The sequence below is a fragment of the Parus major genome, chromosome 3 (assembly GCF_001522545.3).
Source record: "Parus major isolate Abel chromosome 3, Parus_major1.1, whole genome shotgun sequence".
NCBI classification, from domain to species: Eukaryota; Metazoa; Chordata; class Aves; order Passeriformes; family Paridae; genus Parus; species Parus major.
In genome coordinates, this window is record NC_031770.1 from 10,819,601 (window position 1) to 10,847,555 (window position 27,955).

General features: G+C 52.0%; 1 protein-coding gene across 11 annotated transcripts in view; it reads left to right on the top strand.

Moving 5' to 3' along the window:
- Window positions 1-26,365, top strand: part of SLC8A1 (solute carrier family 8 member A1) — a 132,068-nt gene extending 105,703 nt beyond the window's left edge. For 3 of the 11 annotated variants that reach the window (XM_019006084.2, XM_019006085.2, XM_015622459.3), the window contains 9 exons: window positions 3,033-3,139; window positions 5,664-5,684; window positions 6,446-6,463; window positions 6,573-6,587; window positions 7,263-7,331; window positions 8,152-8,282; window positions 8,900-8,999; window positions 12,533-12,808; window positions 14,880-26,365. In XM_019006084.2, the coding sequence (XP_018861629.1) occupies window positions 3,033-3,139; window positions 5,664-5,684; window positions 6,446-6,463; window positions 6,573-6,587; window positions 7,263-7,331; window positions 8,152-8,282; window positions 8,900-8,999; window positions 12,533-12,808; window positions 14,880-15,256 (1,114 nt within the window). In that variant the 3' untranslated portion in view covers window positions 15,257-26,365. Of the gene's footprint in view, window positions 1-3,032; window positions 3,140-3,470; window positions 3,575-5,663; window positions 5,685-6,445; window positions 6,464-6,572; window positions 6,588-7,262; window positions 7,332-8,151; window positions 8,283-8,899; window positions 9,000-12,532; window positions 12,809-14,879 lie in introns of all 11 variants that reach the window. The other 8 variants (XM_033513218.1, XM_019006086.2, XM_019006087.2 and 5 more) reach the window with 8 other exon arrangements.
- The last annotated feature ends 1,590 nt before the right edge of the window (window positions 26,366-27,955 follow it).

Genomic DNA, 27,955 nt, shown 5'->3' on the forward strand with positions numbered 1-27,955 from the left:
GGCTCTGCCCACGCTGCTCCTCATTCCCACCACCTCCTGGAATGCAAGGGAAGCCCGTGGGGGCCCGATGCTGCACACATCCTCACAGCCACAGCACATCTCTGCCTGGGAGAGGAGTGAGAAGCAGGGACCGCATCAAAGGGTCCAGCAGGAGCAGGGACAGGACATCAGCGCCTGTCCTAGATTGCTGCAGACAGCAGTCCTTGCTCTAAGACAGGATAAATGGTGCCTGGCCCTCCTCCTTTGCACTGACCAAGCCCTGCCAGGTGTGTGCAGGACCCTGGGAAGGGGCTCTGTAGCAGGCAGAAGGCTGTGATGGAGATCAGGCACGCTCCAGGAATAGCCTGTGTTATTTCCACATCCTTGCTGTTTCTCAAACACCATCAGGAGGTAATCCTTTCCTCCAGGATTGCAGTCTCATCCCAGGGACAAATTTGCCTCAGCAATTTTTGCTGATTGGAAATTCACCCAGAGAGCAGACTTGCCATTTGTTCTGCCTACCCATTTTCCCAGCAGCCTTGTGCAGCAGAAGCAGAAGCAGCAGCAGCAGCAGCAGCGCACAAGTCTGCCCAGCACAGGGCACTTGCTCACTTGGAAAACTGCATAACACCACCACCTCCTGGCAGTGGCACTTAAAGCCCCGTTTTTCTGCTTGATTCAGTGAAGTCCTCTTGGTGTCGTATCTAAGCACCGGAAATTTCTTTTTTTTCTTTAATTGGCACACGGATTTCTTTTTGTGAGGGAGAATTATTCTGTGGGGCTTTGAGGAGTGCCACACATGGCAAGCCAGGGTACACCCACAGGAACTTTATGTCTTGATGTCTCTGCTGCCCTCAGAATTTAAGAAGGACCTCTCTTAATTAACTTTCCTGGGGGGATTTTTCCTACGTGAGGCCAGGATGCAGTGTACATTTTAATGGGACCTGTCAGGAAAATTATTGATTTTGTTAGTAATGTTTCTGAAATTGTGCCATTCTGGTAATTCTATCAGGATCTCTTTTGAAAGCTTAACTGAGAGCATTTTTATATCCTTCATTAGTTTTTTAATACATGATAATTTCCCCTAACTCATCAACGCAAAGCAAGATCAGCTGCCTGCTTGGAAACCATTTTTCCTATGTACAAACCCATTGCAGCAATAATTACAAACTGAACAAATTATTACAGATATTCATTATAAAATACAATTACCCTGAGCTGCATTGTTACACTTTTCACAGCCATCGCTTGCTCTTGAGTAAATGGTTTCATTAAAAGCATGAAGGGCAAACTTAATACACTTCTGACTCACAGCAAACAGCACAAGAAATCATCCTGGCTGTTCCTCCAAGTGCTGGAGGTGTTTACCCTGAATGAGTAGAAAATGTTGACTCTGCTGCCAAAGACTTGTCAGCTTAACGGAGGGGCTCTGGGTGGCCAGTGCAGATGTGCAAGGAGAGGAGAAAGCCAGAAATCACGGCAGTGTGGCCTCAATTTCACTCCCCTAGAGCGTGGCTTTCGTCCATGTTTATGGGTTTTCAGTGCTGGGACCTGCCAGGAGCAGCAGAACCTCCTCCATCATCTCTTGGAGCAGCCTTGGGGCTGCCTCAGCTTGTGCTGGGTGCTCGTGGAAAGCGCAGAGGAGCCAGGGGTGGGACGTGAAACATTTCTTTGAAGGACAGGGCATTCAGGCTTGGGCAGGGAGGGAGCAGTGGGAAAGCTGGTTTAAGTAAAAGCATTCACAGGAGGGCAGTGGGGGGAAAGCAAACCCAGCCAGAAGGCTGGCAGCAAGTACAGGACTGGAATCACCGCCTTGCCTTTTCGTTTTGTGCTGTTACTCCCTCTTATTTCTTGTCTGGATCACGATGAGAGCCAGGAGGAGGTCCTGTCCCCACAGCAGTGCCATGACAGTGAGCTGAGCCTCCAGGGAGGAGCAGAGCCCGCTGGATTTCTGTCTCTGCTGTCTTTGCAATGACTTTGCACTGTAGGAAGGGCCACAGTAGCACAGGTCCAGCACCCCATGTTTGGTCACCTTCTGGTGAGCAGCTTCCAGCCAGGTGTTTCAGTGAGTCCCTGAAAAGAGCTGAAAAACTTCTGTGCTAATGTTTCTCCCCTGGAAGAGCAATTTTCACTTTATTGGGTGGCTCAAGGAACAAATCTCTCTCCTGGTAGCCACGGCCTCCTGTGAGGCTTTCATCTTCCATGGCATGTGCTTGTGGCTGTGCTCTGGGTGGTGACTCTGCCTTTGGACCTGTCCTGATGATGTTCCAGGTGTAAATTCAGCAACCCCTGGGTCATGTGAGAGGGAATTGCTGCTCAGCTCTCTAATGGGAGAGAACTAAACCTTGAAGGCTTGAGAAAGGATGTGCTGCTTGTAAAGTAAAATTTAAGAAGTGAAATCTCACCACCAGTGAAGCTTTCCACATGCCTGCCCTAACCAAATAGGCCATTTTTCCTTTGCATTCCCTTCACAGAAAAAATCCTAACTCCAACATCCCTTTCAGGCTTGTAAATTAGAGCCTCCAAAGCCCAAACTGAGCAGCTGATCATGAATCTGCCGAGCCTGGGGAGACAGAGCCTCTTCCATGCCCGAGCTTGAGCAGTGCACCATGCTTCCAGGGGCTCGCTCTGTGCTGGTTCCCAGTGCTTGTGCCCATGCAATGTGTGCAAGCTGGCAAGGGGCTGTTCCCTACCACAGGTTTTTGGAAAGGGACGTTGCCAAGACACCTCTGGGGGAGGCTGGCCCAGGCTGTCATGCCCAGCCATGGTCTCTGGCCATGCCAGGGAGGATGGCAGCTGCAGGCTGCTGGTGCTGTGTGGTCCGTGCCCATCCTGAGGCAAGCTTGGCCCTTTGGCTCCTGCCCTTTGCTTTTGACTGTGCTGTCCCTCCAGCCTGGGCCACCAAAACCACTGTTTTCTGTCCACAGCCCCCTCTCCCTGCTCTTTCCACCCTCCTCCTCTACCTTCTTCTCCTTCTCCTGTTCTGCTCCCTGTTTCTCCTCCTCCTTTTCCCCCCTTACTCTTGAATCTCTATTTCTTCTTCTCTGTTCCAGCAAAACGATATCAATCAAGGTGATAGATGATGAGGAGTATGAGAAAAACAAGACCTTCTACCTAGAGATCGGGGAGCCCCGGCTGGTGGAGATGAGTGAGAAGAAAGGTGGGGGATGTGCTCCGGGGCTGAGCCCAGCCTGTGTGTCCCTGTCTGGCTCACTCATGTCTGGCACCTGCAACACCGAGCTCACATCCCCGGCGCCTATGGAAAAGGGCAGGAGCAAGGCCACTCCCCGTCCCCCCCGAGCACAGCCTCTCCCCAGACCACCTGGGCCAGGTGGTGAGGATGCTCCTGCCCTTCCCCATAGGCCCCAGGGGGGATGTGCAGCCCCTTTCCCCCACCCAACCATCTCTGTCACCACAGCACCCGGGCGGACGTGACCTGCATGTGTGTGCGACGCCAATCATGTGTTTGCCTTTGTCTTGTGTTCCCACAGGAAATTCATTACCCTTAGAGTACTTGACCGTGAGGAGTATGAGAAAGAGTGCAGTTTCTTCCTTGTGCTTGGGGATCCGGTGTGGCTACGACGAGGAGTGAAAGGTGTGAGAGTAAAACCAGACCAGCTCTCGAGACGCTGCCGCTTTCTCTGTGTCTCCCTACTCTCACACTCCTTTCTCCTCGCACTTTGGCTCCTGGCCGTTTTGCCCTCCCTCCTTTGAAGCTTGGCCGCTGCACCTTTTTTGCTCTGTTTCCTTTCCTCTTTGGTTTGGAGAGGACTCCACCTCACTCAGGGAGCGAGGATGCTCCTGGGATCACCCCGGGGAGCGTCACCAGCCCCCAGAGACATTTCGGGAGTGCTGCCCTGCTGCTGCACCTTCATTTAATCAAAGAGAACGTCCAGCCTCGACAAGTGAAAAGGGCAACGCTGCATCATTTTTATCCGAAGATAAAACTGCTTTCACTTGAAATAAAATGCATGGCCAGAGCAGTAATTTTAGCCTTTTTATACTGGCACTAGGATCTGAAAATAGACAAAAATCACAGCCCGAGTAGATAATACCATGAGATGCAATCAGTTTAGGTAAATCAGGTTATGCTCAAATGAAGTTTCATGGCTCTGCATTGGATAATAGCTTCTCACAGGAACAATAAAAACAATTTCCTCTTTCATCACATTTCTAAACCAAATGCCAAACTTCCCAAAAAGACAGAGCTCACCTATTTTCCCATGCATTTTTAATTTTTTTTCTGCTAGAAAATTAAGTGAGGATTAATGGCAGCAGCTGGTTCTGTGCACTACTGGTGGCTGAGCAAGAAGCAGTTTTAGAGTTATTTAAGAGATGGACCATTATTAAAGCCTTTGCAGAAGATTTGGTGTGTCTGCCTTGGAGCTGCTTTCTAGTTTCTGGGACATCAGCTCTCCTTCCAGCAGGCATTAGGCTGTAATATTTATTTGATCAGAGCAGAGAGGGCTCTCAGTGGTCCCCACACTGAGTGGGGACACGCCACATTCCTCTTCAGCTCCGGTGCTGTCAGCTGGGTCGTCCCCTCCATCAGCTTCCCTGCTGGTTTACGTCACTACCTAACAAAAGCTGGGCTTAAAAATCAGACACTGGCATGACTCAGGCACTGCAGGTGGGCTCTGTGTCATTAAATGGTGCTGGTGGCATCTGTGGAGCATGGACAGTGCTGCCAGGATAAAGTTACACATGGATGACTCAACTCAGCAGCTCCATCCCTGCCCACAGGGGCCAGTGTGGGCTCAGCCTTGCAAGTCCAGCAGCAGCAAACATGCTTTCCAGATCCAAGGTTTAAAAATTGTGGTCCCAGCTCTGGAGATCCCAGCTGAATTTTTTATCTAAAAATAAATGGAAAAGGAAAAAAAAATAAATAAATCTCATCTTCCTGGTCACAAAGATAACTGGGAGAACCTGAGAGAAGCTCAGGCTTGCCAGCTCACTAGGTGGAAGGCAAGACAAAATTATAAGAGACTGTTAAAATCAGCTATTTGCTGCTTTGGCCATGCAGTTTTTAATAATATTTTCTTTTAAACTTGTTTCTTTGTACTTGGTCTGGTACAAGAAGCAGCGAGGCAAGAGGAGCAGTGTGCTCAGAGAGACGAGGGCATCTCTGAAATGTCACCCCTGGGCTGTGGTGGGGCCCAAGATCCACCAGGGCACTAAGGGAGAGGCTTTTTTCTTTCATTTTGGAGGTCTAAAATGTTGAGCAGCAGGACCCTTGAGCCAAGCCTTGTCACTGACTTTTCTTCTCTCATTGTCTATGCCAAAAGTGCAGCTGCCTCTGGAGCCATTGCTCCCCATCAGGCAGCTGGAGGAGGTCAGAGCCAGTAGCTGCTGCACATGGGACATCTTGTGTCCCCCCCGGGGCAGAACTGCCTCTGAGACCAATGGAAGATCTTGCACATACAATTCAAAGGGGGAAAATGAATTTTTTGGAGTGTGTCTTTTAATCCCATATCCACCCCATGTTCGCAACGGTTTTTATTTTAAATCCACAATCCCATGAAACATTTATGTTTAGTGTCTTTCTCTTAACACTAATGGTATCCTACAGCTTTACAGATCTGAAATCTCTGCCCTGGGATCTGGTGTCTTTCTGTGGATATCCCTTTTGATTTCATTATTCATTTACTTTTCTTCTTCTGTGTTTGTCTCTGTCTCCTTCACAGCCCTGTTGTTGAATGAGCTTGGTAAGCGCGCATTCATTTTTCCTTTCCATGTTTCTGGTTTGCCTATTTTTGGAAGACAATCAATTTCTTTGCTTGATGTTTTTCTTTGCTCACAGCATTCTCTTATAGGGTGGTCAGCACTGTCTAAGTAAGCTCAGGTACCTAATGCCCCATCTTTCCTTAGAGTAGAGCCCCAAAGTCACCAATATTAAGAGGTGGTGCAAGGAGCAGTTTTGGGGGGGTGGTGCTGTTACAGCCAGAGTGAACCTGCCACACCCCGAGATACAAACCTGTGCCACACAAATTAACCCATCACCTGGAAACTGGCGTGGCAGAAACAGCATTTCCTGACTTAGGGATGCTTGTGGCTGGACAGGAAGGTTGGCCAACCCTTTTTGAAGAGACAATACAAACTTTTCCTCCTGTCTTGGTGAGACTTAAAGCCTAAGCAGCCTTTGAGTTTCCTTGCTGGCCACCTCCAGGATAGGGCAGCTGGGGAGGGAAGCAAAGCCACCCTCGTTCCCCAAAGCACGGGCAGCCCCAGGGCAGACTTTACCCCTTCCACAGCTTATATTGGACACCAAGGGGTGGCAGCTTGCAGATGTGGGTTGAAAAGCCTGTGTTCAGGTCTCCCCACACTATCCCTGGGGTGTGTGTCGGGGAGCAGGCCCCATGTCCACAGTGGGGCAGGGAAGGACCATCATGTTTGTGTTGATGTGCAGATGCTAATCCTCATTTATTCTCTCTCTCTCTCCCTTTTTCTCATTTTTGGTTTCGTCTAGGCGGCTTCACCATCACAGGTACGGATTTCTACTCTTCCCCTGTCCCCCTGTTCCTTTCTGTTAATGGCCATATGCTCATCCTGCTCTTTCCTCTTGGTTTCCTCTTTGCTTTTGTTCTGTCCTGGAGGGAAACTCTGGAATGGTAAGAAGGCGCCGAGCCGCGGCCTCCCCGCCCCGGCCGGTCCCACTAACACCGTGTCCCCTCACAGAGTGCTCTGCCTGCCACACACGCTTAACCCCACCTCGGGGAGGGTGACCTGTCACCCCCAAAGTGACAAGCAACCCCACTCCGTGTCTTGGAGCAGGGTGGGCTTCTCCATTTGACGCGGTTGTCCCCTCCCTGTGCACAGGGCTCTCCCCTCCCTCCCTCCCTCCCCGGGCCTGAGCCGGGTGCCCGAGCGCTGTGGGGGACGCAGGACCCCATGGCTGCTTCAGATGTGCAGCCCCTTCCCTTCCCACCAGCAAGACCCAGCAGCAGGGCTGGCTCATCTGTCATGAGATGCCAAGCCTCCCTCGTTCAGCTGAACAGCACAGGATGAGAACGTCCTGGGTCCCACACGTTGCAGAGCCGCCCCTCGGGAGCCCTGGAAACATAATTCAGATTTAGAAGGCTCTGGCTCCAAGGTGGATCTCTTTGGCCTGCAGGAGGAAAAGGGCTTTCCCTCAACTCAGTGCCACCTGAGCAGACAAGGGGCAGCCAGCAAGGGAGCAGCACTAACCCCGTGTGACATAAGAATGGAGTTCACTAACCGCACGGGGACAGCTTGTACAGTGCGTGCAGTCCCCCCTGCTGATCTCCTGCTGATCACTTTAATAGGCAAACCTGTCTTCAGGAAGGTCCAGGCTAGAGATCATCCTCTTCCTTGCACCGTGGTCTCCATCCAAGGTACCTGTGGTGTGGCACCATGTCAGCCTCACGTGGACTGACGGGGGTGTTTGCCTACTGACAGATAACTCCAGTCCTTTTTAGCCCTGATGTTCTTCTGCCCACCCACCCTCAGGTGGACTGGAAGGGAGCTCAGCGGGCTCTGCACAAGGGACAGTGACAAAGGGCGTGCTGCCTGCAGTGCCCGTGCCCCAGAGGTTGCACAGGTGACAGTGGGGGTGCAGATCTGCTTCACTGATCTCATAGTCCCTCTGCTGCCTCCTCTTTTAGGGTTTGGAGCCAGGCATTGGCCTGTGGATGGCTTCTTACATCTGTGCTATTTCCTCCAGCCCTGCCATCACAGCAGGTGTTGGCTGCCAGCCCCCTCTCCAAGGCAAAGCCCTGCTCAGAAGGAGGCAGAGCCAGGATTCCATATGTGTCTCAGCCCTGGGGCTGCTGGCAGTGCTCTCCTGCTGTAACAGGCTGGTGGAACTGCCCTGACCGTACCTCAGCACAGACCTGGAGTGCTGGGGAATGGAACAGCCTCAGTGCTGATCCTTCCCCTTCCCAGCATCCCTGTGGGAGAGGCAGCAATTACCAAGCAATAAGCTATTCCCCAGCCCCAGGATGAGCAGGACTCCTCCTGTGGCTGGATGAGTTGCAGACCTCTTGGTAGCGTTTCGTGAAACTATCCTGTCTGTTGCTCCATGAACTCTTTCTCCACTGTTCTGTCACTCACGCTCCCACCTGGAGGCCTCCTGACCTCCCCCTCTGACAGGAAGCCAGACCCAGGGTGAGCAGCTGGGCCTGGTTCACCCACGGGCTCTTTGCCTTTTTGCAGAGGAGAATGAAGAAAAGCAGCCACTGACCAGCAAGGAGGAAGAAGAGCGTCGGATCGCAGAGATGGGGCGCCCAGTCCTGGGGGAGCACACCAAACTTGAGATCATCATTGAGGAATCCTATGAGTTCAAGGTACCGTTCACATCCTGCATCCCTGTTCTTCTTCCCCCCTGCCTGGGGACCCTCCTTTTGGGTTTGCACAGCACTGGGAGCACAGGTTGATGGTATGACAGTGCACGGAATCACACACAAAAGAGGACCTGGGATCCCAAATGCCACAGGTTGCTTTAAAAACATGACCCTGTAGTGAGTTCTACACGCTGGTCCTACTTACAGGGAGCCTTGAGTGAGCCCCAAGCCTGGCACTCTCAGTGCAAAGGGCTGATAACCCCAAATGCAAGTAATGGTCGTGCAGCTCAGCTGCCGTGGGTGCATGTGCCAGGCCAAGAGCTGAAAACTGGTCATTTCATGATCATTTCCATTTCTCTGTAGTATGAAAACATAACAGGCCACCCTTACTGTGGCTCTGAGATGGCTCAAACTCCCATCCATGAGCAGGTTTCCAGAGGATTTTTTTAGCAGCAGCAAAGGGACTTGCAAGTACTTCCATTTGGGTTTGCTGCTGGGGCTCTTGAGCTTAAAATCTGCTGAGCTTGTTCCATAAACACATGGCCACAAGCACTGGCACTGGTGGGCTTCAGCCCGCTCTCCCCAGCCCCTAATTCTCTGCTCTGCACCTCCATCCACAGAACACGGTGGACAAGCTCATCAAGAAGACGAACCTGGCCCTGGTGGTTGGCACCAACAGCTGGAGGGAGCAGTTTATTGAGGCCATTACTGTCAGCGCGGGTGAGTTCGGGCCACGGCTCCAGGTGAATTACGACCGCCCTCACTCTCAGCTCGGCTTGGCTGTATCGGTAACACAGACTGTAGTGGAGCAGCAGGAGGCAAAACAGGTGGCAGAGTTATTTACAGTGTCTGCATAAATAAGGCAGCTGATTAAACCCTTTTGTGAGGGCACCTTGTCTCATGTGTAGGAAACCTTCTGCGTGAAGTGTGTCTGTAGCACCAGGCAGAGCAACACCTTGGCTGGTAGCAGACGGCAGAAGGGGGGAAAAGTCAGTTCAGTGGGAGAGATCTGGGAGGTGAGCACAGTGTGGAAATTCAGAGTGGCATAAATGATGCTGGTGTGAAGCAATAGTGATCCCCTTCCCTGGTTCTCCCTGTACCTCTGCCGTGAGGACAGCGCAGTAGTGAGGGTGCAAACCATGAAGGCAGTCACTCTCTGTGAGCCAAAATTTGCCCTTGTCACACCCTGCTTTCTGGAACCCCTGCTGCCCCAGCCAGCTGTGCCTGGAGGATTATGGCTCAGCAGCCCAATAGCTGCAGCAGCACATGGTATCTGTGGTTGAACCAGATCCTGTGTGATCTTATCTTCCCTCCCTTAGAGAACCGCCTTTCCCTCAAATGCTCTGTTGTACCATTCTCACAGGTGCCAGTGCCACGTTTACCAGCATGCCCAATACAGGATAGGTTATTGTTCCCATACATCTGGAAGAAGAAAGAAAGGTCTCCTCCAGATGTTGTTTTAACAGCTGGAAACACCATTACTTATTGGCTGGCTGTTACAACCTCACAGCCCAGCCTGGGCTGTGTGTGCACACATCAGGGCAAAATCAACCAGCTAAATTAAATCCCTGGGGAAGGCAATTACCTCTCATCTGGCTAATTGTGCACTGAAATGCATGGGGGAGCGCTCAGCTTCCTACCTCTAACTCTGCTCTACAAGGTGACCTCTGACCAGCACCAGGTAATTAAAAATGATGGCAGTACCATTTACCCTCTGCCTCTGGGAAACAAGGGCAGGACACTGTGCAGCAGCTTCCTCCTCGGATTGTGATCCCTCCTCTTGTAGCACAGCTCTTCCCAGAGCCTCCAGGCAAGAGCCTCCCATTATTCCGGGTTCAGCATGAACTTATCGTGCAAGACAATCCTTGCTGCAGGTTTTGTAGCTAATATGGCTAAGCTAATCTATGCCAGAACTAATTATGTAATTGCATCCCATGTTAAAGCAAAGACAGTCACTGATGGTTGGATCCCTTTTCTGTGACGCATGTAAAGACTGCAGTTACGTGGAAACCCTGTTGCCCCCCTGTCCTGAGTATACAGCCATGATCAGAGCTAACAGATGATTAATAAGTGTTTAATAAATAGGATGTATTTCGGTGGACATACTGTCCCTTGCAGTTGTGGATCAGTAGTTTGTCTCTGCACTCTGGTGGTACCCAGGTTTTAGCTCCTCAAGCTTTGTGCCAGTTAAGTTAAAGTGCCTTTAACATTGGAGGATGGGTTTGAGTTTTTCCCCCACAGCTCACCCTGGATAGCAGAAAGTCACCTGTCACCACTTCAAAATGTGACATCCCAGCTGAGAAAAGAAGCATCAAACCCCCATTTCCCACCCAATGATCAACTCAGGGCTGTGTTTGCAGTGGGGTGGAGCAATGTCTGTGGAAGGGCAGTGCAGGTGCAGGCAGGGCTGTGCCACATTGTGCTGTGACATTCTGGGCTGTCCAGAGCCTGTCACTCAGCTCCTTTAGTCTGCACCCAAAACATGTTAAGTTTCTTCCACAGCAAAAGCATTCTGGGGCTTGCAGGCCTGTTTCTGAATGCCCCCCTGGCTCACCATCCAATGCCACTCTGTGCTTCAAGTCACCTCCACAAGATCTGGCCAGCTCTTCAGAAGAGAGACCCCATGGCTGCCTAACAAAATGATAGACAGATCTGGATGAGTGTTACGACAGTGGCATTCATGATCATTTTTCAGTCTGTTTCATCATCTCCATAAAGATTCAGGTCCATAGCACTCCTGATGCCACCCCGAGCTTGGCAGAGAACTGAAATACCTGAAATGCAGAATTACAGCATGAGCACAGCATGGTGTATCCTGCCATTAGCAGCCTTTGCATGCTGAGGAAAAACACAGGCCAGCACAGGCTTTCCAGGCTGGAAAACTGTTCCTTATCTTCACAACAATGCACAGGAATAGGTATTTATATCTGCCAAAATAATAACACTGATTAGCTAGTGTTTCTGCCATAGTGAGTTTGAGGCTCCAGAGCCTCTTCTTGTCTCTTCCCATTGCTAAGGAGCTTCTTCCAACAGCCATGCAGGGAGACCTGGTGGTCCACATCCTTGGTGGGGGAAAAAAAAGGCATCAAAGACCTGGAAAATCACCAGATAAAATGCAAGGGATGTCTTTTACATGACTTACAGTGGCCTTGGAATCCCGAACCTTCATGACTTAGAAACTCATCCTTGTTTCTTAAGGGCAGCAGGAAAGCTCCCACTGACTTAGTTGGAAAAGTGTCACCTCCCCTTCAAGTCTGGGAGTGGTTCCAGTGTGAGCAGGAGAAGTTTTTGACTGTGCCACAGCAGTGACGTTGCGCACTATGCCAGGCTGGGGAAGCCCCACATTTGCCATGCAGCCTGCCCGGGGCACAGGCTGGCCAGCAGGCTCTCCAGACAGCTCCTCAGAGCTGCAGGAATCACCAAGGGGTCTCCAGCCCCAGTGGGCTCCCTGGTGGGGTCAGCCCCACACCGTGGGGACTCCCTGTAGGCTGGATGCCAAGTGGTTTTGCAGAGACAGGTGAGGTGCCTGGAGCAGGAAGGGGAGTTCCTGCTGACCTGGGAGAGACCAGATGTCAAGGAATGGGCAACCAGAGCTTATAGGGAAGCATGTGAAGGGGCAGGGAAATGCAGCAGGGAAGGACAGCCAGCAGTGATTTGAGCAGGGAGGCTTTAGGGCAGGCAAAAATCCATTACTTGATCCCGGTTTGCAGCAAAGGTAAGGTGAATTGCCAGAGCAGCTCAGCAACCATCACAGCCAGCTGCTTTTCCAGAGGGCTGGAAGCAACTGCAGGCACTTGTGGAAAGCAGCTCAGAGCAGCTCAAAAGGGGCTTCCCTGTGGGAGTCTCCCTGAGGCAGGAGTTGCTCTCAGCCTTCCCCCAGTCAGCTCCAGCCAGCACAAGGTTGTTTATTTCCCAAATCTTCTGTGGGAAGGGCTCCTGGGCAGGGGCTGAGTCCCAGGAAGCATCTGATGGTTAAACTCAGGCAGAGGTGCTGGCACGAGGCTCTGCATTTTCTGAAGTGCAGGAGGTTTTTTTAAACCATTGCCTCTGGGGTGTCTCTCTGTGCTGTGGAAAGGGGCAAGCAAAGGCCATCGAGCCACACTGATGATTGCTCAAAAAATAAGATATTTGGAAATCAAGGCCTTCCAGGGCCCAAGTCATGAGACACAGCATTCTGGGGGCTCTGGTTTGCACAGGGGCTGAGCTGTGCCCAAGACGAGCAAATCTAATCAGGCACTGCTGGTTTTCTCCAGGGGAAGATGATGATGACGATGAATGTGGGGAGGAGAAGCTGCCCTCCTGCTTTGACTACGTGATGCACTTTCTGACCGTCTTCTGGAAGGTCCTCTTTGCCTTCGTGCCCCCGACAGACTACTGGAACGGCTGGGCTTGCTTCGTTGTCTCCATCCTCATGATCGGCCTCCTGACAGCTTTCATTGGTGACCTGGCATCCCACTTTGGCTGCACCATTGGCCTGAAGGACTCGGTCACTGCCGTCGTGTTTGTCGCCCTGGGGACATCGGTGCCAGGTAAGCACAGCCATTCTGGGGGGTTTGTTGTGAAGGTCCATCTCCACCCAGGCTGGGGGTGGGGTTGGGGTTGGGGTTGGGGTAGGGGAGAGCTGTGCTCTGCAGGATCCCGAGGCACAGGTTTGAGATATATGTGGAAACAGGTTTTCAGTCTCAGATGGGCTGGAAGGACAGAACCAGGATGTGGATTCAGTCCCGTGGGAATTATTTCAAGGACCATCCCACTGCAAAGACTGTGAAGTATCTATTTCTGTGGGCAGCCTCCGTGGTATCCACTTTCAGAGTCGGAATTAGTCTTCAGTTAAAATGCTGCCTGCGCTGGCAGTCCTGCACTTTAAGGATCTGCTGCTTTAACCTTGCTCCTGGGTGAATTAAGTGTGAGTCCGTACTCAGGGCACACTTTCCAGCACGGGCACCTTTGTGTGAGCCCAGGTTCAGATGGATCAAGGTGAGGCTGCTGAGCTGAGAGAGCTGCTTGAAACACAACTTGTGAAGCTCTGGGGATTCCCATGTCAGCTTGTGTAAGAGAGCCTGTGCCGCTCACTCACCTTCTGCCACGGGCTCTGCTGGGCAGGAAAAGACTGATTTCTGGACAAGAGGCTCTGGCCCACTCCAACCATCCCTTGCATCAGTCACACCTTCCCTCACCACCTTCAAACTTCCAGTTATCAGCACCCAGATGCTCAAAGATCCTGAAATTGTCCTAATGCTATCAAAGGCAAAGAGAAGAAGCAGCAGAACCGAAAAAAAGAGCAGATCTGGGGCAAGGAACAGAAGAAGGAGCATTTTTTTTAGACCTCTGGCAGTAAAGGCTTTAGCAGAAGGTTTGCAGGGTTTCTTCACATGTTTGACAGTGAAAATCTTCCCTCCTGCTCCTGGTGACGTAAGGTGGCATTTAAGAAGTTCTTTTTTAGAATACATTGGGCCACTCTTGCTTCAATTGGCTCCCAGGCCGTGCTGTGTTAGCTGGGTGCTGGTTGAACTCCTCCACTCCTGCTTTCCAGGAGATGGGCAGGCACCAGAGGAGAGCAAAGAGACATCAACACTGACAGGGACCTTCCCTGTATTGAAAGCACTGCTTCAGCTTGCAGAAGTGCATGTGGTTATTTCTACACTCCTCCCTTCTCCCCCAGTGGCAGCTGCATGGAGGCATCAGCACTGTCCCATAACTCTTTTACTGTGCCGTGATTGAGGCCTTTTCCTTCCCTCAGCAATCAGGTGCATTTCCATGGCAGCTGTTTTTTTTAAAATAAAGCAGACTTTTGACTTTTTTGCTGCAAATGGACCCTCTCTCTGTGCTGATATGTGCCCATCCCCTCCTGTTCCATGAAACTGGATCTTTGTGCCAGGCTGCACTTTGCCATCTCACCTTGGAGCCCGCTGGGGAGGAGTGGAAAGGAAATCCTCTAGAATTAAAAAATGTGAAATACGACCTCTTTGTTTTCTTTTCCTGAGCCACACTGGGCTGCCTGTACCCAAGGTGATCTGGGAGCACAGATATGTTCAGGATTCATCTTCTCACTGTTAGCTGAGAGAGTGCTCACCAGAACAAACCCATGGGTTAATCCCTCCTGCTCCTCCTTCCCCCTGCAGATCCAGAGTGGGTTTGGATGTAAAATCAGCACTTCCCTGTGGTGCAGTGCTGTCATGCTGGTCTGCCTGACACAAGGTTTTCCAGCCAAGTTTTATCACTGGTTTTAAAGCTGGCAGAGCACCTGGGCAAGCATGCACCCACCCAGACGGTTTTTGTTCCCAAGGGATGGAGGATGACCTGGTTTACCAAAGTGCCAGGGCCTGCACAAGGCACTGGACTGCTGGGAGGCAGAAGGTGCTGGAGGCTGTACTGAGGTAGCCCTGTATTTCTGACCATTGAGATTTCCCCCCGTGCATTTCCAGACCCTGATGGTCCCAGATGGTCCCCAGAATCTTTGGAATTTCCATCAGAAGGGGCTGTACCCTATCCCCTTACCCATTGTTTTCTTTCCCCAGGTGTTGCCACTGACATTTTCCCCCCAGCCACCCTCTTTTCCTGGGTGTTTCCTGAGGGTTTCTCCCCATCTTTCCCTTGCAGACACATTTGCCAGCAAAGTAGCAGCAACGCAGGACCAGTACGCGGACGCCTCCATCGGGAACGTCACCGGGAGCAACGCTGTGAACGTTTTCCTGGGCATTGGGGTGGCCTGGTCCATCGCAGCCATCTACCACGCGGCGCATGGACAAGCCTTCCAAGTCTCCCCCGGCACGCTGGCCTTCTCCGTCACCCTCTTCACCATTTTTGCTTTTATCAGTGTGGGAGTGCTGCTCTACCGGCGGAGACCCGAGATCGGAGGTGAGCTGGGCGGGCCGCGGACTTCCAAGCTGCTCACATCCTCACTCTTTATCCTCCTCTGGCTCTTGTACATATTCTTCTCATCTCTGGAAGCCTACTGCCACATAAAGGGCTTCTAAAGGGACAATCAGAGATAGTAAATATGTGTATATCTATATATATCTATATAGAGTGATATATAGGTATAGATATAGATATAAAGCTGTGTATAATGAACAGAGAAAGAATAAAAGAGATTTGCCATGTTCACACACCTGCTGATGGAAAGCGGCTTTGGAGCATCCTTTGAACTAGGCAGGACCCCAAAGCCAGCAGGACCCCTCCCCAGGCAGCAGCCCCAGCCAGGAGCCAGGGGCAGGGCCCTTTCTGCAACTCGACCAACAGGAGCGGCCGATGGCCACCGAGCCCCTTCCCATCGCTGACTCCCACCCGCTGGCCCCCGGGAAGACGGATGTGAAGGCGACCGGGGCGCGTCGGTGTGAGGAAGGCCAGAGTAGCTGGTGAGAAACAGAGCAGTGGGCAAGGGAAGCAGAGGAAAGCAAGGGTTCTGATGTCCCACCGCCATCCAGCTGCCTTCACCACTCGGGAACAGGCCCTCTGGCCCTGTTGGAGAGGAGCAAGAGACCGAACTGAAGACAAGGGGAAACTGGGAGCTTTCTAAGGATAGAACACAAACCGTTTTCGTCATTGATTTGGGGTTGGTTTTTTTGTTTCGTTTTGGCGTGTGTACAACTAGCATTTCCCACCCACATGCCCCTCACCTTCCCCTGTCCATGCTTTGGGGGCGCACAGCTGCAGCCTCGTGTCCAGTGTCCCAAGCCGAGGCTGCGCGGAGCGGCGGGAGCCTTCCTCCCGCTCCTCCGCCTCCTCGGGCATGCTGTCGTGGTACTTGTAACATTTGCATGAATGAAATGAAATCTATCTGTATATAGCATCCTATAGCGATAGTCCTTCCAACCATGTGGGTTGAGCATTGCAGATTACAAGCGTTTTTTTTTTTCACTGGGTTTTATTTATTTTTAGTTAGTTCGGTTTTGCCATAGGGTTTTTGCTCGTTTGTTTGTTTGTTTCCTCTCAGTGGGGGTGGAAAGGATGGAAAGCTGTCCCCACTTACTGCTCGTGGCATGGGTCCATGAGAAGCAATAACAGCCATGCAGTTGTAGGTTTTCAGGGGAGGAAAAGCCACACCCCAGAGGCTTCAGGCTCTGTCCAGCTGTGTGGATGGGGTCCTCTGATGTGCTGAAGGCCTCCTCTGCCCACGGGAGGTTTTACACAAGGTCCCAAGGAGTGGGGTGAGCAGTCTGAGGGGAACAAGCGTGGCTGACTCCCAGCACCTCACATGCTTCTCCTGCCTTCTGAGTCGGTGGCTGCCTCAAAGCCCTTGGCCCCCTGCTACTCCCTGTATCCCCAGAGGTGTAGTGACAGCCCCTGTTTCTGAGTGTTAAGCCATCAGGACCAGTCCCCAAAGCTGGTCCTTTCCCACAGCCATTTGGAGGCAGAATAATCCAACGTAAGGGCTGAAGGGCCGGACCAGATCTCCCACTCCACTGAGTGTAGCCAGGAGGCATTCCCCCAGGAGCAGGTCGTGTTTTGCACTCTCCAAATCTGAAATCACTGGACAGGATGAGACAGGGAGGTGTAACCCAGCATCACCCCCCTGATGCCAGGAGTGCAGGCTGGGGTGGAGAGTCGAGCCAGGGAAATGTGGGTGTAGAGCTCCCCAGGGCACAGCACAGGGGAAACACTGGGCACTGGTGCTGGGAGATGCCTTCTGACCCGATGCCCTTTGCCAGGCTTCCTGACATTCCAGCCAGGCAAACTCCCAGCCTGCCTGTCCGTGGTGAGCTCTTCCCACTCAGCTGAAAACCACGTCTGATGCTTGTACCATAACCAGCTGGCTGGGGGTATTTGTACTCATCTTGAACTATCTGTGGAAATTTTAATTAACCTGCTGTAAGGTTTTCTCTAGGAATATGAAGTTGTGGGTTTGGTTGGGTTTTTTTTTCTTCTCGAGCCTTTTTTCACTTTTGATTTGTTTTGGGGTTTTACTTTTTTGTTTCTCATTGTTTTGGGGGAAAAATCAAACACAGGTGCAGGTTGTTCAGGTTTATGATTACCTTTATGTACAATGATTTCATTTTCATCTGTTTGGCTTCATTTTTTTTTCTTTGTGTGTATTGCCCACCACTATAGGCAGTGAGTCCACTAATTGTGATGATCCTTATCAATGGTACACAATGCACAGAGAAATAAAGTTTGTAATGATTCCTGATGGATCCAGTACTGCTCCTGCATATTCTCTATGGAAAACCCTTCTCTCCCCCTCCAGCTGTTTCCCCTCTGTACCCATCTCTCCTTGACTCATTGGTTTGCCTCCACCGTGTTTCTGCCACTGGCAGGGGCAGCGGTGCCTTGGCACGGCCGCCCCTGCCCCATCTCACGTCCTTCCTCCATCTCCATGGTGCCTCAGGCTCGGTGTGTGCTGCCGTGCAGCCGGGGCTCACAGCCCGCCCCACTCTCAGGGGGATGCAGGAAACCACCCAGGGACAAAGCTGCAGGGCATCCCACCCTCCCGGGGCCAGGGGCTGCTCCAGTGCCGCCTCCCTGGCCAGTGCTGGCTTGCCCTAGGCTCGGGGAGAGCCGTGGGTGTGCCCCCAAGGTACCAAGCAGCTCTTTCTTCTTGTGTCCTCTACAGAACTGCTCCTGCTCTTGCTACAGCTTAACCCTGTGCTGGGTTAAGCCACGAGCTAACTCTGAGGGAGAGTGCAAGAGAGGCATTACCAGGGCAGGGTCCGTGGGTGCCAAAGCAGATCTGAGACACCCCACAAGTCTGGGCTGCTCTCAAGGGGTGCCTGCCTGTGCCCCAGTCCTGGTGCCGTGGGCTGTTTCAGACCCTTGTGCCTCGACACAGCTCAGCCAGCACTGAGGAGGAGAAAAGCCTCCCCATGCCCAGGGATGTTGCTCCTCCTTGTGTTTCATCCAGCCTCTGTTGAGCTGTCCCCAGATAAACCCTCCCTGCAATGCCTGGGAGGTCCTGCTCTGACAGCTGGACTCAAACACCAGCCCTGGAGATGGGCCCCAGGCAAGCACTGCCTTCAACACTGCCCAGCAGAGAGCATGGCCGCGACGTCCACGTGCTGCGATGTCCCTGTGCTTTTCCCAGGCAGTGGATTGTGAAAGCAAAGCAGCTCTTCTGACCCAGTAATTGCATCTGCTGAAAGGTGATGTTGTTGTTTTCCCCTCATCATTTGCTTCTCCAGAATGAATTGCCTTCGCTGAAGTAATTAACAAGTCAAATGGGGCTTGTGTAGCCACTCAGGTTAGACAGTAAATAACTCTTCTGCTCACAGAGCTTTCCAGAGGGAATGATGGAGCAGTGCTTGCTTAGGACAAGGCCTAAACCACAGGTTAAACACCAGCCCAGTTCTCTGCCAGCTGTGTGCTTTTGGGCATGTCTAACCCGGCTGTGCACGCCGTGGCTGTGCCGTGGCTCGTGGAGGGGTCACGGGGAGCAGTGAAGGAAAGCGGTGTTCCTGAGGGTGCCAGGCCTGCTCTTCTGCACAGTCTGCTCCTTAAACAACACTCTCCAAAGGCAGAGGAGAACTGCCCTCCCTGAGAAGACCCCGGCACTGGATGGCAGGAGGAAGCACATCGCCGGCACAGTCACACCTTGTCACAGCTCAGCTCCGTGGATCCCGTCTCATGCCAGAACTCTCCCATCTCTTCCTCGTCCAGCCTCTCCACCCATGGGGAGAACATTGAGAACATCTCTGACAAAGGCCTGGGTTTATGGATGTTGCCAGAAGCAGCATTTAAACTCTTGGCCTCCATCCATCTGCCCTCCCATTTGCTCTCGCCCCCTCATCCATCACCCCCCAGCCAAAGGCAAACCTTTCCATGGAGAAGGATGCAGCACATGCCCAAAGGACATTCAGAGACAGACACCCAAATAACTCCACAGGCCACTGCCAAGCACGTGGGGACGAGCAGAAGGAACACACTAGAGACAGCCCTAACCATCTTGGGCAAACCATACTGCCAGCTCTCCAGGGCTCAGCAGGCGCGGAGGCAAATCCCAGTCACAGCCTGAACACTCGGAAAAGGCTCAAAAAAAAGGACAAGAGCAGCAGATCTGCAGTGCCTCATGGCTGAGCCCACCCCACCTGTGCCAGGGCAGCACAGGAATTGCTCAGTCCCAAGGTGTGAACCCCTCATCTCCAGCCAAACCAGGCTCCTGCCCCTGTGTCACCACGTGCCGGCAGCCTGTGATCCCAAGACTCATTTGTGCATCCTCGTCCCTGCTCCCTGAAAGGACAGAGGGGAGGAGGGAGGCCTTGAGCCCAGCCTGGTCACCAGCCTGGCTCTGAACTCACTGCACTCTTCCTGCTGCGGGCAGGGACCAGGGAACCAGAGCCCCCGTGTTATTGTTACAGCTATTTTTAAATTCTTGGGTAAGAATCGTCAGCATTGGTGGCCACACACATAACTCAGGAGGAAGTTCAACTACATTCCTGGAGGGGCAGAGCTGAGCTTAGCCAGAAAGCGACAGAAAACTTAATGCTGGATGCTGTAATTCCAGGACAAAGCCTTCCATTATTTTCTGTAGGCTTTGGCACCCAAGCCCACCTGGAGAAACGTGTTTGCAGAGCACCAGGAGCCTCTCTGGCCTCTCTGAGCACGCAGTGACCAACTCCTGACGCCTATACACGTGCTCAGCACAGCTGTGGAAAAGCCTGTTTATCTTGTAAAATACTGACTTGCGCAGGAAAGAGTCCAGAGGCGTCCGTATTCTTGCAAAAAGCACCCAGGGACAATAAATACAGTGAGATTCCTCACCTTTTAAGGACTTGAGCCTTTCTGCTGTTGGAACTGGAGGTGCCAAGAGCCTCTTGCCAGGCAGCAGCACCCCTCACACAGAGGGAAGGGACACTGCAAGGGAGAGGGGCCCGTCTGGCCAAGTAGGAGCTGTTATCAGCAAAGATAGGCAGGAGCTTGCTGCTACCAGCAGGATTTTCTGCCTGAGATGCCCCTGAGAGCATCCAAGGAGTCTCCACAGGGTCTTGCTCTCTCTCTGGAGCATCCCAAGAGGGGCCAGTCCTGCCCCTGGGACCCAGTGCCCCCAGGGTGGTTCACTGCCCTCTCCAGCAGGCTCTGCACCCTCCCTTGGCTCCGTCCCCTTTCCCAAAGGGAATGCCAGCTTGGGGCTGCCCTCACTACAAGTGTGCAGGAGGGCACTGGGGCACCCAAAGGTGTGTGGAGCACTGCTGGAGCTGGGTGTTCCAGCAGGATGTCCATCATCAGAGGGCACGGGGAAGGGACAAGTGCCAAGGGGTCCCACTCAGATCTGGAATCCTTGTTCAAGCACTGCCACAGCATGTCCCCTGCCCTGGCTGCCGTGGGCACGGGCATGCACCAACCTCGATTGCTGCACAGACACAGCACAGCCTCCCGCTCCTCTGGCTGCCCACGGGCACCAGACCCAGACAGTATTTTTATCTCTTTGATTCAAAACAGCCCTTGGCCTGTTGTGCTGCACCAGGAAAGCTTTCTGCCCCTCCCAGTATGCAGCCCCAGCCCAGTTCAGGTGGCACTGGGAAGGACCATAGTGACCCACCATTATGACCCCAGCTGATGCCGGGCTCCTCCGCATTCTGCCTCGAGCCATCTCAAGGTCCCAAAATCACTGTCTATGCTCTGTGCCCATCCAGCCTGCGGCTTGCTCTGTGCTTGCTTCCCCTGTGAAGCCTCTTCACCTTCCATCTTCTCCCAAGCTCTGTGCAGAAGAGCATTCCCTGTTCCTCTCTGCTGCCCCACAGCTGAGGGTTTCCCGTGTGGGGCAGATTTCCTTTCTCACTGAACTGAACACTTGTTAGCTCAGCCTTGCTGTCCGTGCCTCAAGGCAAAGATGAACCACCCCACATTGTGGACCTGAGCCCCTACAAGCCAAGGAGCAGCCAAACTTCCACACAAACCCCAGCACGCTGAGCCCCTCCTGCTCATCACCCAGGCACAGTCACAGACACTACCTACAGGACAGGCAGTTTTTAGTGTGCCACTGGCCTTCACTCACTGGTCTGTGGAATATTTTTTGCTGAATTTCCACCACTGTCAAGTCCCACAGATGCTCCACCCCCCCCCAGCCCAAACGTGCCTCTATGTTTCCAAATCAAACTAATTTTCTTTAGCTGGGGGTTCAAGGCTTTCCTGCCTTAGCTTGAAATAGGCAGTTTAAGTTGAGCAAGTTTCAATGGCTTGGGATGCTTATCCACACTTAGAGCTCCTAAACCCTTGCAGCACGTGGGAGACTGCCACAGGGCTCTCTCCCTGCCCCTCCCAACCTCTTTGTTGAGCTGGGATTTATTCTTCCTCCACTGCTTCCAGCTCAGAGGGGTCTCTACAGATGGGAGGATGAGACCTGCATGGAACACAGCCTTGCTCTGCTTTCCTGATGGAAATTGCCGTGTCCATGGCACCGCCATCCCCAGGAGTGTGTGTCCCTCTCTCCCAGCCCACAGTCCCTGGCAGGCTCCTTGCTCACCGAGGTGTGAGATCCTGGCAGATCTGCTGCTTTGCAGAGACACTTAGAAACACTCAGAATTTCTAAGTCCCTGTGAGATTGCTGTGTTGGCACGGGCAAGGTTGGATCCTGGTGGTGCAAACGTGTCCCAGAGCTTATCTGGGAACACGAATGAAAGGTTTTGCGAGATTTGTGAATCCCAGGGATGCAGGGAGGTGCACAAGTGGATTTCTCATTGTTTCCCGTAATGCTGAGATGCCTCCCTTGCCTTCAGCTCCAGCCCTGTGCCCTGCCCCGGCCTTTCCTTGCAGTAGGAGCTGTGATGAGCTGCCCCTTGGCTGAACTCCCCCTGTTCAAACGAGGACGAAGTGATGCCTGTTTGTGTCTTCACTGGCTTGCCCCATGCTGCCTCCTTCATCTTGCGAGCTCTTGAGAAAAATGTGCCCATGCAGGGAGCCTTGCAGGAGCCCTGCTTGTCTTGCTCTTAATCAGGAAACATACACTACTTTCTGCAGCTCAAGAGAGCAAAAGATGGCAATAATACCTCTTACATTACAGGCACCGTGTTAGCAAGGAAGAAAACCTTATTTATTTTTTCCCTGACAATACCTGTCCTACTTCTTTTTTCCATAATGCATTAAGCATTAGGAGGCACAGCTCTACACACAGTCCAGCTCTCAAGACTACCTGTTGAGGACATTGCTCAGCAATCCAGCAGATTTATTTGTGGATGAAGGGCAGAAGGTGGTGAATTCTCCTACAATTCCTAGCTCCTGCTGGAAGACACACAGCCGTGCTGGCAAAACCCACAAAGCACAGGGTTGTGTAAAACGCAGCCCTTTGTATCCTGGGTCTCTGTGCCAAGAAGACCTGGCATGAGGTTGTAAAATCCAAATCATGAACCTCCTGAAGACCACTCAGCAGTGATGGGCGTCTTTATCCCTCCTGCTGTCTCCAGGCTGTCCGGAGAGGTCTCTGGCACACCTGGTGTTCCCCGAGTGAGAACGTCAGCGCTAATCAAGCGACGAGAGGACTCGGAGTAGACAAACCACGTTCTACCTCCCACCCCAAATACAAGCCCACAGGATATTCCCAGCAAGAGGCAGTCAGACTGCCAGGCAGACCTTGGGAAGCCTCACCCACCTCAAAGGCAGCAGGTTCCCCATGGCTTCCTGCTGCTCCCCACATCACTGCCATGAGGGATGTGCTGCTCGCAGCTCAGCATCCTGCAGGCACAGCCAAAGGAGACACCTGCGCTCCCCAGGCTTGCTCATGGGAGCATCAGGCAGAGAGGCCTGCAAGGAGTGGCCATAATATTTCAAAGGAGAGATAAATGAGATGGGAATTAGTTAAAAAAAGCAAAACCTACAGTAGCGGTAATTAAGATCCATCACTTATTTTCCGCTGTAATGAAGTGGCCCAATTATCTTGATGCTTGAGTGACCACTCCAGTTCTCAAAAGTCATTTCCTCACACTTGAACAACTGCTCCTCCTTCCAGAGTAACCATCTCAGAAAGAAACACATCTTTCCTGGAAGAGATGTAATTCATGTCAGCAGCTCCTCCCACTGTCCCTCTCAGGAGCAGAGGGACACTCAGGCAGGGAGCTGCCTGCACAGCCCATCCCAGGGCTGCTGGACACTCCCCACAGCAAGGCTCCCCTGGAACAGCGGGATGCAAGGGGGAAAGAGCTGAGAGTGGCTCCCTGGGCCTGATAAGTGAGGGGGACAGCTGATGGCTGGATGCAGCCCATGAGGGGAGGCAGGCAGCAAGCGTGTGGTGAGTGTCCTTACGGGCAGCCCATGCCAGGCTGGTGGCTGGGGACAGCACTGCCAAGGCAAGCTGTCCTCTGGGATTTTGGATGTGCTGCAGAAAGAATGGCTCTCACTTTCCTGCTCTCCTCTGACAGCCACCAATCTCTGACAGCCCCCAGAGTGCCCCAGCTCAGCAGCCCGAGGGGAGCTCCCCGTGACCCCCAGAGCAGCACGGGGCGGGCAGGAGGCTGTGACCACCCTTCCTGACGCACCCAAAGCCACCTGCCACCGTCATCCTGTCACCCATCACCCTGTGTGTGTCCCCCCCCACGACCACAAGGCACTCTAGGGCAGACAGACATCTTGTGCAAACCTTGACAGAGAGAGAGAGAGAGAGAGATCTCTGACAGCCCAACCAGCCCCCTGCTCCCTCCACCAGGGACAGGGCAGGCAGACCCCAGCTGGACAGATCCAAATTATTCCAAAGCTGGGCTGAGAGTTTGCAGGAGAACTGGTTTGCCTGGAGACAGAAACCAGAGCACGGGTCATAAATTCAACTCCACCTTCCCTCTGCCGCCTGCGCCGTGCTTGGCGCCATGAGCTGGCACTGTCCTGGCTTGTGCCCCAAGCTGAGGGTCACCCCCAGGCTCAGCAGCTGGAGCCCCCCAGTCTCTCTGTCTCTGTCACAGTTCCTCACAAATTCAATGGCACAATGCAGCTACACTATTTGAAAAGCCATAATATTTGTTGGTACGACTCTTTTATTACTGTCAATTTATATATATATTTGTTGATAAAAGAGGTCATCTTGGGAGACACTTCCAGTCTACTGGGAAATAACTGTCTGATGCTGTATATTCTGTACATGCTGTATAAACAAAGCAAAATATGTAAATCTAAATGTTTGGTGGACTCGGTGGCAGGTGCTGCAGGGGGAGATTGGGACCAGGCCAGGCCCCTCCTTGGGCCACCACGGCTCGGGCTCGGGGGTCCCAGCAGAGTCACCGTCCTGCTGGGCTCTGTGTACGCTCTGGGGCAGGATCTGGGGCGGTGCAGGGGCGAAGCCTGCGGCTCCCTCGGTGCTTTTCCCCGCACGAAGGTGAAAGGGGGCGGCTTTGGGAGCTCTCTTGACCTCCCTCCTGGGGCACAGCGCAGGGCCGGGCACGGCCGGATCCATCGGGAACGCTCAGCACGCCCGGGGTCACCCACCTGCACCCCAGCCCTCCTGCCCGGGGAGGACAGCCCTCAGCCACCACCCAGCACGACATCTCTAAGCCTTAGAGGTCCCAGAGAGACGATTCCCCGTGGGAAGACGGCCGGTGACGGCAGAGACTGGCTCCGAGCATCCGGCTTCTCCAGCTCCTTCCCACGCCAATCCCTGGTGTGTTTTACAGCAGCCACGAGCTGTGACCTTCTAACCCGACACACGCTCTTAGAAAACCTTGTTTCATATTTTCCGTGGTATCAATCTACAACTTTTGAAATTACTGGACACAGTCGTGGTAGCCTAAAAGTTGTGCTGAGCTCATATATTTTTATATTTGTGGTGTTTTCCTATCAATAGAGAGTAGTGAACCCTATAGCTGAAAGTGAACTATTCAAAATAAATATATGACTGCAGAAAATATTTGTAAAAATAATTTATTTGAAATATTCTGCCAAAGATAGCTCTCTAATGATCTGTAAGATGTTGTTTCTCTCTTTTTGCTCTGAATGTTATTGTGAAAGGACCTTTCTCCCCGTATCTTTTGATTTTTTTATTTTTATTTATTTTTTTTTGTATCTTCAAGGGCAAAGAAATATTCCAATGTTTTGGTTTTTTTTACTAGAGAAGTAAATAGAGTAGTAGAGAGGCACAAGACAACTCTGCAAAGGTGATAAACAGGATCCAGTAACAATCACTCTGAAAATCCGGTTTCTCCCGTACTTCTGGCTGACAGGTGGGGTTTGAAGCCTGGGACAGCTGTCCAGCAGGAAGAGCTTGGCTGCTTGCTGCTGCTGTGGCTGCTGTGTAGCTTACCCAAAGGAGAGAAATCTCCTGAGAATCCCATCCCCAGGCTTGGGGCATTTGGATCCCCTTGCATCTAGTCTTAGCCTCTTCATTATTTATGGCCATGATTTATTTATTAGCCCTTAATAGGCCCTGTGGCACACGGGGAACCCTCACCCAGAGCTTTGTAGGGCTTCAGTCCAATTCCCTCCATGCACCTGCCAGCAGCCCTGAACCAGTGGCACAGGGAATCCTGCTGGCATCCAGGCCTGTCCCCTTCCTCACGTGGGGACAGGCCAGGGGACACCCAGCCACCAGGGGACACGATACTTTAGCAAGAGGAGCCATCCCTGCAGGTATCCAGTTAAAACAGGGGGAGGCACAGCCCTTTACCATGGAGAAGCTGCCTAGATTAGTCTTTTAGAAATTACTAATTTTTTTATTTTTTTTTTTGTAGTGAAAAATCTTCTTTCCCTTCTTCATTTCTCCCTTTTGAAAGAACTTTTCAATACTAGGGAAAGCCTTCATTATCTCCTGTGATCCCCAGGTCTGCTGCGGTGGAAATAAATCCTCAGCCACGTCTGTTAGGCTCCACCACTTCAAAGAGATTTTTGGCTCAGATATTTTTTCCCCTCTGAGCAGATTCACGGCTTCTTAAAAGTCCTGGTCATAAAGATCTGGAGGAAAAAAAAAAAAGAAATAAAAGCCCCGTTCCAGTGAATGTGTTTCCACAAGCAATTCAACTTTTGACTCCCCCAAGGTCAGGCACGTGTGTGTGTGTTTTATTGGGAACGGAGGTGGGAAAAGCAGTTTCCAAGCCATAGGGTGTGATGGGTGTGATGGGAGAGCTGCTGTCCATGGGGTGTGGGTGGCACACTCTGCAGCCAGGGGAACCAGGTGCCAGGGAATCTCTGTTCCTCTGTGCAATGGGCTCTCTGAATCCGGAGCTGCTGTGTCACAGGGAAACGCAAGCGAGCCAGGGAAGACAATGGTGAGAAGAATTGGGTTTCTGATCACTGTGCATTTTGTTAATTAGTGAATTCAAATAGTTTTATTTTTACCAAAAACAGATAATCTTTATTCCAGTAAAGACAACTGTTGACTTGAGATATATATAAATATATATATATATATTATTTGAATGGTTTATATCCTGTTGCTCTAACTACATAAAATGGAAACATGTTGCAAGTTGTGTCATTTCAATATACAAAATAAATGACTTTTCCCTGCATGCTGCCTGGGTATGTTGTGATTTGAATTAAGAGTTATATTTGAATTGCCTTATTCAAGAGGTTGTATGTTACCTAACTGGGGAATGACCTGGCACTGTTCATCACATTACATGTGTACTTGATGCTGTGTTATGTCAAATTCAGATGAGTTGTCTGTCATCTATGTATTTTGTGGGAGATCTTTTATCTTGTTAAACTGTGATATGTAAACCTTCATTGCCTGAAATAGTCACAGTTGTATAAATCAGTGTCTTCAGCTGTTTTCCTAATTTTAACACAATTCCTAACACAAAATATAGATGTTTGTAAATTCTTCATTCATTTGGTCTATTTTTATGTATGAGGCTTTTTTAATCTGGCAAAGCAGTAAGATAAGGCAGTTTCCCCGGAATTTTTCAATCGAGGCTCAGCTGCATTTCCATCCCTCGGCAAGAGGCAACAACCAATTTTCAGCAGGGACAATTGGCAATTCGGGATGTCTGTTTATTGCTGTTATCTCTCCTGGCTCGGCTGGGCCATTATCCCGGCAGAAGGCGATGATTAATGACGAGCCAGACCGGTGACAGCGCTCCGGGGACCCCAGGAGCCTTCCTCGGGCCCCGCACCTCTGCCGGGCTGGGTGGGAGGGTGGGAGGGAGGGGTGGGGGTCCCTGCCGACACATCTGGCAGCAGCAGCACTGCAGCCAGGAAACAGCTCGTTTTGGGGAACAGACCGCCAGAAGCCCATCGCCAGCTGGCAGACGACCGGAGCATTTCTGGACATTTCCGCCCCCGTGCCTAAAGCCCCAAGCAAAACCCCAAGGCTGGGATCATTAAAACGCTCTTGCCAGAGTCAGACACGGTCCCTGCTCAGCTCATCACCCCGAGCACAAGCAGCACAGACGGCTCGGGCACACGAACCACGCCGAGGTGCGAGAGCTCCCCCCGCTCTTCCAGGCTGGAGCGCAGCTGCACGGGAAACGCTGCTCGCTTTTTGTGCCTAGTAACCATAAGAAACACAAGGCCAGAGGGGAAACATCTCCTGGAGCGGGACAAGCTGTGGTCCTGGCTTATTGAATCTCTATCCAGGGCCTCGAGTGCTAAAACAATTCCCATCCACAAACGCACCCATCTTTCTTTTTCTTCCTTTAGCTTTGGCATGCTTCGGGTTTGAAGGCTGTCGGAAGGGGAAAATGCACTGGGAAGGGCTGGTGGAGGAGGCTGCCAGAGGCAGCGCGGTGCAGCACCCCGCAAACGACCCCGAGGACTGGGGGAAACAGGCTCGCTAGAGACAAGTGTGCGGTAGAAATTCTAATATCTGCTTCAGCCCCGGGGGCTCTCGG